A 12,984-nucleotide genomic window follows, 5' to 3' on the forward strand; every position below is an offset into this window, starting at 1 on the left:
ACCACGACGCCGAAGGCCAACTCCAATCCGCCAGAGCAGAACCAAGTCGCCAGAGATCAGAAGGGTGCATATAATAAAACAATTCCATTCCATTCCATTTCATAAAATAAAATAATTAAGAGAGAGATTATTCAAGGTGAGGATCCTAATCCGAAAATGTACTGTAAGATAAATCATTTGATCACGCGATTAATGTCCAATTTAACATGATTTGTAATGTGATGTTCAACGAACTCTAAAAATTGAAGAATTCACAACCACAAGATTTCGATGGAATCTATTACAGTACGGTAAACGCAAATGCAGCACGCTTAATATCGGGTAAATTTCACTGACACCACCGTAGTTTTGGCATAATAAAAATGTATTAAGAGAGCAAAATACGCATACATGTGTACATTCATATTTCGTGTGTGAAACATGCTTCCTGAAGCAAATGTACCACAATTCAAGCAAATAAAAATTCAGTGCAATCTCACAGTTCCTCGGTTTTAAAGAAGAAAAAGGGCGGTTGATCTAAAAAGCCCCTTGCGGAGAAGGATACAGAAACCATTCTTTGAAAAAACGAAGAACAGATCACTAAAGCTTGTCTTTATTATTTATGAAAGATGGAGAACCATGGTAGACAACCAGGGAAAACTATCAGAAGGGGTAAAAGGACACGCATTATTCATCTCCAAATGAAACCCACAACTTATTATTTAGCACAGTAGACTCAAATCAAGAAATAAACTAAGAGCGAGCAAAACATACAGAAATACGCCGCAGGATGGCGCCCCTACAAGAAGGGCATTCCTTCATCCCTTGCTTCTCATGGAGCTCATTGCATGTAGTGCAGACCACCTGATGAGCACAGGGGAGGAAAACCACGGACATCTCCTCTGATAAACACATCACACACTCCCTTTCACGTTTCACACCGCCCGTTCCGGAATATTCCTGGAATTTCGCCACAGTTCCATTGATATACAACACTTGGGACTCTTTGGGAAAATTTGTAACGTCCGCCAGTCTGTTAGTATAACTTCCGTCGATGCCTCTTTTTAGAGCCGCGATTTTTGAGGAGTCTGTTTTCAATCTCAATTGGGAGATTTCTATCTCGAGCTTTTTAATATCATCTTTGTATTTTTGCAGATTGGTTTCTGCTTTCAGTTTGGTTGTGTTCTCTTTCAATTTTGCTGAAGCTTCGTGTAGTTCCCTTTCTTTTCTTATCAAACTGACTTGATTAAGAAGTTCTTCCGTTGCCTTTTCTTCTTGTTTCCATCTAGCCTGTAATATTTGACCTTTCCCATGAGAAGCAGGACATTTTGCAAAGCTTTCACAATTTGCACGCCATCGCTATCCATGAATTCTGTTATTTGTGTAGATCATAACACTACCTTCTGTTGCTTTCACAAAATTTTTTAGCGATTCAGAAATATCCATCCAACGAGGTTCAAAGTGATCTTTCAGCGGTGGTACTCATCAGCCAAAGGATATGAACACCATGAAAACATTTAGAGAAACTAAGAGACCAAGTAGACTGAAAATGCACTGAAACCTACTGAGATAAAAATTCAAGACTAGTTTTAAAAACCCCTAGAAGTTAGATGATTTGAAGGGTTAGAGAAAACCAATCCATTTTATTGGCTTGTCTACAGATCAAGAGTTCTAAAATGACTAAGTGACCGGATACTGACTTGTACCAAAAACAAAATCTTGTAATGTTCATCAAGCCATGCATTATCTCTTCTATCTACTATTTACTAAAAACCCAAAATTCACCACTTCCATTTCTCTTCTCCCAGTTCCTGTGCTCTGCACTTGCTTTACTAACTATGGTAGAGCCTTAAATTCCAACATAAAAAATCACGGGAAAAGGGAGATGGGAGATATGCCAAATACATTTTTACAATGACATATTTACGTAGTACAAGGAACCAAAGTTATCATCACAGCAGTACTAGAATATAACCAATAAAAACTCCTTCCTCCTATTACTTCTCCCTTTCGCTCTAATCTAGATCACAAATTCAACGCATGGTTTATAAGAAAATATTCTCAAATGAGTTGCTTTTGAGGAAGAACTCACAGCTACGGGCTACTCTATGCATATCAAACAAATGCATTTCTACTCACTTCTCGTCTCAACCCGGGAGGAAAGCCTTGTATTCCACTACTAGAGCCGACTACTACATATAATACCACTTTTTTGGCTGTATACTGAATGTCTTAATGATGCCTCTCCCAGAATACAAGCAGCACGCTGTATTTCTACTTGCTGCTACAGGTTACGAGAAATGTCCCGAGACAGTCAACCTAACAACTTTCGCAGCTATAAATTCTTTTCAGGTATATACAAATCTTACTAAACACAAAATTCAATGACGAGCCCTCACCCCTACCCACTCTGTTAATTCTTAAGTATATCATATTAACTATTAAGCAGCTGTAAACAAACTTTTTGCCGGGAACTATACAAAAAAAAAAATTCCTACTCTGCGTGAACATACCTCAAGTTGCTCCCTTAAATCTTTAGCTTGTTCCTGCTCCAACAGCAGCTGAGCCAGCTTCCGCTTCTCTGCAACAAGTTTTTCCTGGAACAAGGCCTTCTGCTTCTCCCACGATTGAAACTTCATAAGTGTCTTCTTCTCCTTCTTAGATGCCTCCTGACAACTGGCAGCTGACTCAGCAGCATGCAATTTAGCACCCTCCATCTCTAGCCTTAACTTAGCATTCTCCACCTCAAGTCTCCTAACAGTACCATTTGCTCTCTCCACCTGCCCACTGGCTTTCCCCAGGGCATTCTCCATCTCAGAAAGCTTCTTCATCGTGTTTTCCTCCAACGTTAGTTTCTCTCTCTTAATCCGCTCCACCTCTTCTCTCTCTTGCCTTAGTGACTTAATCTCCACTTTGTCTTTGCTTAGCCTTCGAGTAGCTTGACTAACCTTCTGGTTGGCCCACTCTGTCCACTCTTGGATCTGATTTTGCAGTTCGCGTACTTTCGGAAGCAACTTCAATATCACTTCATCTTTCTTGTCCTGTGGGACCCACTTCCCTGTGGACTTATCGTACGGTATCCCAGAATAACTACAATTAGGAACCTCAACATTGCTGCTTTGTGTTGGAAGTGAAAGTGAAAGCTCAGTATCAGCAGCTGATAAAGCCAGTGGGATACTAACTGTAGGAAATGTAGACGGGCCCCTAGTTTTCACTGTTTCCGAGTTAAATGCCGTAGAAGAAGGAACTCCCCTATTTGTGGATAAATTATGGTTTCCGTTGGTTTGAAGTGTTGCCTTGCTTATCTTCAAGGAGGCCTTTTTCACATTAGCACCAATAGAATCTGAAACTGACTTTAGTTTCTTGTCCAATATTAAACCACCAAATCCACTGAGTTTCCCAAATCTGGAAGACCCTTTAGAACTATACGTGCGGTAGCATTTCTCAAGATGAAGCGACTTCTGTCTGAGTATGTATTCTCTCTTGCTAATACCAGAAATCTTTCTACTACCCCCAAATTTTTCATCAGAGTGCATTGGACTCTCTTTCTCTTGGACAAGTCCATTCTGACTACTTGAACATTTTGCTTTTACAAAGTTTGGAACACCAGAGATAGTGGGTGTCTCAGACTGGGAACAGTGAGCAAAAGGGATTGAAGCCTCGCATTGACAAGTATGAGCACATGCGATTGAAGAATTTGGTTTACAAGGGATAGGAAGATCGAGTTCAGAACTTCTGATCTCTAAATTCAAAGAGTTATTCCCATTGGGACCTCCGTCGCCAGATAAAGTACTCAATGGATCACCGTCCATTGCACAAGCATGTGAAACATTCATGTCACATATCAACAAACACCACATTGCATCCCCAGTGCTGAAGAAAGGCCTAACCTCCCGGAGAACACAAACCAATTCTGCCAATATATACTTCTCCATCTGCTGTAAATCCTCAAAGTAGTGCTCCCTTGACAAATCAATCTCTTGGCCATTTCTAAGACATGTCAGGCCATTACTAAGAAATGCCAAAGTATTGTCCACTATGTTGGAGACGGTGTCTTTACTCCCATAACAGACGCCAGACCTCAAAACAGCCTTGGTCACAACTTGTTCACTATAACCGTTGGCAACAACTTTTTTCATAGCACTCTTGAAAATTGTGTCCAAGTTGCTCAAAACAAGTTCCTCAAGCTGAGATTCTGTGAGATCACTCCAATCGGCATCATGGACCTCATCTGCTGCTTCTACTTCCTCTCTATACCGGATGGGAACCACCTCGGATGGCTCTGCTGCCGTAGATAATGCAAGGTCAAGTTTCAAAGCATCTGAATGGTCTTGGCTCATGCTACACATGTCACAACCATTGGGATGTCCATTAAGTGGGGTGATTTCAAATTTCTCAGATGAGAATTTGTAACTTGAACACTCGTTCTGAGGCAAAGAGATTTTAGTTGTATCACCAAGAGGAGGATCGGCTCGGAATTTTCTCTTATTCCTACTTCCTTTCTCTTGAACCAGCAAAGCAGACAATACTTGATTGGAAATACTGCCACTTGCCTTTGCAACCATAGAAGCCATTCTAAGCTGCAAGCCAACAGAACACATTTTACCTTTACAAAATCTCATTCCATAAGTCTCAGTAACCAGAGGTAACTAAAATATAAACACGAATAGAACTCAGCAAGAATGCAACAAAAAATCCAAATGGCGCATGTAATTAGAAAGTCCGTAATCAATCTGAAAGGGTCCGTTAAGGATAGATGTGGATCTCAAACAAAGGGATTCAATATCTATTTCAAACACAAATATAAGAGGTTAGTTATACTCATGAAACTAGAGGATTAGAGGTGGAAGAGAATCAGATGTACTTTCTCAAGATCTTTGTATCTCTTCCATTTTCAAACAACTCCTAGTAAACAGATATTTTGATCTCTTGTGACAAAGCTCTCAAACTCAATGACCAAAAATCCATGTGTCAAATTAAAGTTTGGGCTGTTCTCATTGATAACACTGTCAAATCCCTTCACCGAAATCTATATCTGCCAAACGGGGCCTCATTTTGAGAATTATTATTCAGTTCAATAAACGAGCTAATGCTCGTGAACCCAATTATGCAAAATCAAGAAATGAACATGATATATGATCATCCCACACAAAACCTACTCAAAAATCCTACCTGGGTTGTTGAGGAATTGGCTCAACAACAAAAACCAATATTCCTGCCAAAAAAAGAACACACAAACATCAATTTAATCCAAAACGAGAAAAACAAGAAACCCAGAAATGAAACTTCAATAATCAATATATTTCCCATTAAAAATTCTCAATCAATCCCATTAAGAGATGAATTGACACAAACCCAACTCGAAAAAACTGAAGAACATACAGGAATTCGAATGGTTAGGTGCACGTAAAAGATCCCCAATGGGAATTGAGAATAATTTGAGATTTGCAATGGTAATTGATCGGTCGAGGACATACCCAATTGGAGTTAAGTGGAGCAATCAAAGGTGGGAAAAATCCACGAGCATCTGAAGTAGCTAGAAGAGGGAATCGGTAGTTCCTTTCGTTTATGATTCTTTATGCTGGGAGCATCGAACGACGTCTCTGTCTATATACGTGACCGTATGTCCTCCATTTTTTAAATGTGCAGTGATAATATCAAAACCGTTTTTATTGGTGTCAAAACTTTAGTTCATAAAAATCTTGTACATTGCAAATGGTACAAGTCTTTTGCGCACTTGTTTTATTTGTTACCTTAAAATACTAACCGGCCCATTTTTCTGAGAGAGCCCGCCCACGTGACCCCTTTTCGAGTTTTTTACGATGCTCGAATAAAATCCGAAATCGATACGAAAATTAACCATGATAAAAATCACGTTCATTAGAAATACCGATCAATACAATTTCAAAGATAATAAAATAATTATACGACTAAATTGGAATTCATTTACATCAATATAAACATGGTGCGATCATGATTGGCCGTTGTATGCTCAAAATGGTTTTAACGTGGTTAATATTTTTTTCATTGAATGATAGTTGAACAAAAGACCTTCAAAAAAATCATCCATTTTGCCGCTCTTACTTTTCGGTGTAATAAATTTTTTCTCTAAGTTAGGATCAAACTTGTGCCTTTTTTTACTTACTGATATCGTGAAATCACTGTCATTTCTATGGTATTCTTTCGAATCTCATTTTCCTAAAGAGAAAGTAGACATATGAGACATAGCACTGTATATTGGAAGATGGATTAAGCATGATTATTGAATAGGTGAAATGGTTCATAAAATCATACTGCCAATATTGTGGTGTTGCATGTTTGGTATCAGATTTATATGGCCATGGATGCTCAGAAGAGAGTGATGGGTATTTGGTCAGCTTTGAAAGTTGATGAGGATGGAGGTGACTTGTGGGTTTAATCAAATAGATGTGAGATTCTAGTTAAAAAGGGTAGAGCTATGAAAACATAAAGAGTAGTTAGGAATACTGGTGACATCGTATATGGGTTTTAGTACAAAGAAGTTAGAGGACAATGAATATAACGAGATTTTTAGATGGAGATGGTTGGTAGATTTTCTCTCGAAAGATATGAAAAAATGCAACGTGGCCATGATATATATAGCGAGTTGAGAATAGAGAAAGAGTACAATGAGATGATGGATTTGATAAGGAGATAAGGTGAGTAATTAAACAATAATTGTTCGTGATGGAGTTAATGGAAAAGGTGCATATGGTAATAGGCGAAGACGTTAAATGTGGGTAATTAGTAAGGAATTAATATAGATAGGGTATCATCAAAAGATAAAAGATAGAAGGAAATCTCACTTAAAAAGATTAAGCAAGGTCGATGTATATATACATACACACACTCTTGAAAACCATGTATGGATATCAATTAAAGAAGAGAGAATGCTGAGTGCAAATCCTTTGCTGTCACGATTCTACTATTTTTGCACTTCACTTAGGGAAGCATCTCCCTGTACGGCGGTGCGAAACGGCTGATCCGGCCACTCATCTCAGTAATTGTCGATTCGGATCTTAACCGAACATTAAACGGTTCAAATTTGTATGTGCTCAGATTTGATTCGAGCTATTCTTGCCGAGATGAACGACCAAATCAACCACTCTGCACCCGCTCAGCAGTAGCCACATGGTACATTAGGATCAATCATCAATGTGGGAATGACCCTTACCACAGGGGGCAAAACACGAATTACCACATGTAGCACATCGACAGTAGGACTGTAAACGAGCCGAATTAAGGTGTAAGTTTGGCTTGAGTTCGCCTCGGGTTCGATTCCAGCCCGAACAACTTGGCTTGAGTTCGGCTCGTTAAATTTTTTCAATGCTGGGTTCAACTCATTAAACTCAAACAAATCGGCTTGAGCTGAATCTAGGCTCGAATTGAGCTCGTCAAGACTCAGGTTTGGTTTGAGTCAATTCATTAAACTCAACTAAACCCAAACTCTTAAGTATCGGCGATATCGCAGGGCCTGCTTCGGCAGTAGGTGCATGAGATCAAAGTTTAGGTAGCTTTGGTTCTTTCCTGTTTCTTTTTTGAAATCTGTATTACCAGATGGGCTGATGATGAATGAATGACTTCTTAAAAAAAAAACACTAAACTCAAACTCTCTCATTGGCCGTATAGAATTTAGGAGAAAAATAAATTTTATACAGAACTTTAAATTTTTATATTTGCATATAGACCCCTAAAGAATTACTCCCTTCATCTCATTTTCATTGTTTATTTTTGAATTGCTTATATCTTTCAATCTATAATGTTTTTCATAATTTTAAAAACTTTGTATTATAGAACTGATTGAGATCTATTAAACAAGATTTATATTGCATATTTTTCAAGATCCACACTAAAAAGATATAGAAAAAAGACTTAAAAGAGACAAACAAAATAATGAACAATGAAAATGGGACGGAGGAAGTATTAAGTACTACATATTTAACTATAGGTTTGCGAACCTAACCGAGCCGAATACTGTAACGTTCAGGCTCAGCTCATTTATCAAACGAGCCTAACATTAAGGTTCATGTTTGGTTCATTTAATAGACGAATCAAATTCGAACGAACCTTTACTGAGCGGTATCTCGAACAGTTCACAAATGACTCAGTTCATTTACAGCCCTAAGCAGAAGTGGTCCAAAGCTAGGCTGCCTGGTCGACCATCGAACTGAAAACACGAACAATAATTCTACAACCACACCTATTTTACACACTCAAATACACACCCACCCACACACACAAGTGCATGAGCCCATGCACTTATGTGTGTGGTTGTGTATTTGTGTGTGTATGGGTGTGGTCCTAACTCAAACACGAATGGCCCAATCTGAGCCCAGACCAAAACATAAGTCCGAAAGTCGTGCAACCAAAATAAATTTGTCCACTGAAAAATAACTTTATCCCAAGGAAAAGGAACCTGAAGGAGATATTTAAGAAAAAAATTACTAAATTTTGTTTGAGATCTATAGAAGAACTTGTGTTATATTATTCGAGAAATATAGAGAGATTTTGAGATCGATGAACCTTAAAATATACTCACTTTGAGCGCTTATCTTTTAAAACTCAAACAGTAATTCGATATTGATTTAGTAGAATTCTGGCGTGCGTCACATATTGAAAAACTTGTCTATTATATTTGTTCACGAGCCAAGAAACATCTTAATCAAGATCAAGGACTGTGAATTGATTCAAAGGAACCCTTTTTATTTACGACTTGTCTACTGTGTTTTTTTTTCCTGCGAGAAAAAACGTGTTTGGTCTAATTTCGGGTCTTACAAAAATCTAAAAAAATATTCATAAATTTTTTAATATTATTTTATGGAACCCCGTAAAAAATTAACTCCAAAAGACATCGATAAGTATTACTTTTGGTCCCTGACTTGAAATTTTTCCCGTGTACCTGTATGTTATTATGCTTTAACGTTTAGGAGTATCAGTATGCTTCTTGCATAACCACACAAATTAGTAAAGTTAAATTCGATTAGTGAGTTTTAAACTGCCGAGCAAAAAAGAAAAAGAAAAAGTAGGGAGTTTAAACTTGCTACTTTTTCTTCAATTTTTTTTTTTAGACGATCAGGGAGTGTCTCGACCAACTTACGAGCAAATCGACTATTCTCCTCTCCGGTCCGGTCAAAAGCAGACTATCCATACCAAGACTAGGGCATTCACAAGAGATTTCTCTCTTGCAGCCTGGCCTGACCCCAAGAGGTTGCCAAGTTTGGATGTCGGGGTTTACAGCTCATCCTTGTTGCCACTTGAGCTACCCATTAGGGTTTTGTGTTCCGCTATTCAACGAAGGAGAAAGATGACTAAGTTTTCTACTGTAATGGAGTATTTCTCTAGAAACCTCAGAAAAAGAAGGTGAACAAGATGAAAACATAAAAAGCTACCTTTCAGACGAGTACAAGAGAAACAATTAAAGGAGATCCACATTTAAGTTACAGGAAGGGCCTCCACCTCGTGAGAGAAACTCAACACCCAAGTACTCAAGACTCAAACAACACCAAGCAATACAACTGCAGAACCATATTACTTGTTACCAGACTTCATCCAAGTATGAAAGGAGCTTATTCTTGCATTATAACCGGCATGATAATTGTCAAAGGGAAGCAGATGAAGCCTCCTCTGGGGAAAACTTGATCGAGACACTGTTGACACAGTGACGTTCATCCGTGGGCGTCTTAAATCCCTCGCCTTTGAAAACATGGCCTAAATGACCGCCACAAGCTGCACATGTGATTTCGGTTCTTCTCCCATCTGGGTCTGGCTGAAAATTTGCGTTCGTCTTAGAAAACAAGTGGGGACTTAATTGCAGGAAATAATCAACCAAAAAGACCATTGATACTCACAGTGCGATTAATTGCTCCAGGGAAACCCTCGTAGAAAGCAGGCCAACCACACCCAGAGTTGAATTTGGTGGTAGATTTGTAGAGTGGCGTCCCGCAACCAGCACAATTATAGACGCCATCACAAAAGAACTTGTCATATTCTCCAGTGCCTTTTGGCCTGTACATCATAAGTTCGAAGGATTCGCATATATCACACCCACAAATCTTCTTGATAAGCAATACATCGAAGTGTATTTATCACACCCTATGATTCAGTTATAAGAAAAACTCAATTTACAGAAGAGTATTTAACAGAAGATATGTAGTTGTCTGCATACTAGTAGACAATGTAAGTAGATGCTACCGTCCTAAGTCAACCATGAAAAGTTCACACATGAAAAATAACAAGCTGTTTACATTCATGTATACACAGAATGTGATTATTTAAACACATTTTTTTGGTCCATGTCAGAAATTTATCACAGGACAGGGTATGTTTGAGTGGTACAAGATAGAATACTTTATATCATGAATTTTAGTTCTTTATTTTTGTACGTGCTATAGAAAATGATAGCCTTCCATTATGACTTATGAGTACAATAATGCATAAAGGTTAAGTGAATTCAATTACGTGTCAGTTTTTCTTTTTTCCATCGTTGAAATGAGTAAATCTCATAGCAAACCGAGGCCAAGCACATAAAAAACAAAACGTCAACATCAAATTCTACAAACATTACTCTAGCGAACTAAGGTTTAAGACATGAAGCAAATTCCATGAGCTGGTTGTGGTAGATACCACAAATGCCATATTCCACAGGCAGACTGGAGAGAGTGATGCCGGTGAAACTAGACTGGGACGGGCTAAAGTGACACAAAGACACGTGTTTAGGATGCTATCTCATATTATCATACATCCAAAAAACTGAAGTTAGAATTTTAAAACATTTCTGCACAACCTGCCAAACTAGCATTCTTCAGACCATAAAAGTAAGCCGGCCAAGAAATATCAGTTTATTGCTCAATGAGCATATTTGAACTTGCTGAGTGGTACAAAAGGGAAGATCAGATGAGCGACAACCTAGAGGAGTTCTTACCAACCAATGAGGGGTATTGCGTCTCGATTAAAAGCTCAAACATGACCCATTTAGAGTAGCACAAGGGAAGAAGAGATGGTCATAGCAAATCTTTCTTGGGTCTGATCCACTGTTTTGCAGGAATAAATGAACTTGGAAAAGGTAAAGTGCGAGGCACTATTTACAGATGAAGCTACAGAAGATGCATATTTGTTCAGCACTCGCGGCCTGGTTTCATGCGGGTAAGGTCCACCTCATAAATTGATGTCAAAGTAGGATAATAAACATCGAGTGACTTGTAATCCAAATCATCCAGAGGCTGCAAAAGACCATTCATTCAAAGTGAAGATGAATGGTAAATCTCAGGATTCTAGAAGTCTGTATCAAACACCAACATACCAGTGACTGAACAAGTATCAGCTCTGCAGCCAAGTTCGTGCTAATGTATTACTCCAGTTACTAATTTTGAACTGTCTTCTAGTCTACGCATTTTACTAGTTTGTAGCAGTGTTAACTAGAACATGACCAAAATTGTTCTCCACAGTCAGCACTATTTCTTATCCATTCCGTGTTAGTCCATGAAACATTTGTAAATTCATTTTGCGCCTTTTAATATCCATTTACAGTCTTCAATTGTGGCCTAGATACAAAATGATTTGGGCACCTGTGGGATCTCTTCTGGTTTATATACCTCAGCCTTCCCATCATGGAAGATGAACAATAAGAACTTTGCAGAATAGAGCTTGAAAACACATTTCTCCGTCATTCTTCTTTATATCCTTCAAATACTTAGGGTGAAAAAAAATAATCCTTTCCTTGCTCAGCAACAGGAAACTGATTAGTCTAATTTATTCAATGGCACCAATTATAGGAATTTTGTTAAATGGTCCATCAAAATGCCTAAGCAAATTCAACACTCAGAAAATCCTAACCCAAAGGATTAGCTCAATTTCAAAGTGGTAAGGACGGAGGTAACTGTTTTGCAATCACAAGTCTCTAGTTTAACTCACTAAAACTAGAACTAGCTGAGTCAACGCCACAAGCGAACACTTGTGCAGTAGCTGTTTTCTGCTTCTTGTAGCAAGAGCTAGAGAAGCACACGACTTGGAATGAGTCGTGAGGGCTCAGACTGTCAGACGAGATGGACATTTGCGATTGGGAATTATGGAAGGGCTCCGGTTTAAAGTGCGGTCAAGCGACTTTAAGGTTAGATTGTAAGGGTCCGGTTCATGGTGCAGTCAAGGGAATATAAGGTAAGATTGTAACCTTGCAGTTGGTGGGATCGATTCCGGATTAGAGAAAATAAAACACTCGAACGATTCTTAAACGATCCAAGCAGAACGAAGTCCAGCATAAATACCCAACACAAAAAAGGTTCAGAAACAGATACTCAAACTTAAAAAAGTCTACAAACACAACCCTAGACACAACTGTTGGGCTGTTCCATGCATGTGGACCCATATGCATAAGATGATTCCGGACACAATTGTGTCCAGATTTGTGTTTTAGAGTTGTTTTTGGAGCATTGCCCATAATCAATGTCATATATACGCATGATCCACATGTATGTATGAACTTTCAGAGTATGCCAATTGATAGTCACAGTAAAGCACGAGAAGATACATTGACCCATATCCGAAAACCCAAACATGTTTTTTTTTTTTTACATCGGCAAAAAAAAACCCAAACATGTTAAGAGCAAAGAATTGCTAACAAACAGGGATCTGGGATTTTACTCTGTTCCTTTGTCACGAAGGATTCGAAACTGCTCCGGAGACAGAACTGCACGCCATTCTTCGTCTGACTTCTGAATGGAACCAGATGCGGCCATGGCTTATCAAATTTGTTTTGCGCTGCTGGGCGTCTGCTGGAGTTTATATAGATTTTGCGGGAAAATGAACGCGGACGGAAAATTGGGTATGATTGGAGGAGTTGCAGATATGCTGCGTTGTCAACTTTACTAATCACCAATGGCTCCGGTCCGGTTGGTGAGGGATGGAAATAGAAATTTTTCAGTGCGAGATGGGCACGAGCCATGTGGTGCCGAGCACGCATCTCGACCGTTCAAACGTATTTTGAGCGGTCCA

At 38.8% G+C, this 12,984-nt stretch overlaps 2 protein-coding genes across 5 annotated transcripts; both read right to left on the reverse strand.

Annotated features, from left to right (window-relative positions):
- Nucleotides 1-574: 574 nt before the first annotated feature.
- On the reverse strand, nt 575-5,601 carry LOC131324784 (putative E3 ubiquitin-protein ligase RF298). Of its 4 annotated transcripts, none has more exons than XM_058356899.1 (4): nt 5,457-5,568; nt 5,152-5,194; nt 2,493-4,559; nt 575-1,269 (listed from the first exon to the last, which is right to left on the reverse strand). In XM_058356899.1, exons 3-4 carry the CDS (start codon nt 4,551-4,553, stop codon nt 733-735), a joined length of 2,598 nt encoding a protein of 865 aa, XP_058212882.1. In that variant the 5' UTR covers nt 4,554-4,559; nt 5,152-5,194; nt 5,457-5,568; the 3' UTR covers nt 575-732. The 4 variants fall into 4 exon arrangements, with proteins under 4 accessions (XP_058212882.1, XP_058212884.1, XP_058212883.1 ...); XM_058356901.1 differs by lacking the exon at nt 5,457-5,568 and adding an exon at nt 5,362-5,376; XM_058356900.1 differs by lacking the exon at nt 5,152-5,194 and having other exon boundaries at nt 5,457-5,601.
- Nucleotides 5,602-9,369: 3,768 nt separating this feature from the next.
- LOC131324787 (peptide methionine sulfoxide reductase B5-like) lies at nt 9,370-12,959 on the reverse strand. The gene is made up of 3 exons (XM_058356905.1): nt 12,634-12,959; nt 9,846-10,002; nt 9,370-9,763 (listed from the first exon to the last, which is right to left on the reverse strand). Exons 1-3 carry the CDS (start codon nt 12,726-12,728, stop codon nt 9,596-9,598), a joined length of 420 nt encoding a protein of 139 aa, XP_058212888.1. The 5' UTR covers nt 12,729-12,959; the 3' UTR covers nt 9,370-9,595.
- Between the last annotated feature and the right edge of the window lie 25 nt (nt 12,960-12,984).

Source organism: Rhododendron vialii, chromosome 4a, assembly GCF_030253575.1.
Source record: "Rhododendron vialii isolate Sample 1 chromosome 4a, ASM3025357v1".
In the NCBI taxonomy this organism is placed as follows: Eukaryota; Viridiplantae; Streptophyta; class Magnoliopsida; order Ericales; family Ericaceae; genus Rhododendron; species Rhododendron vialii.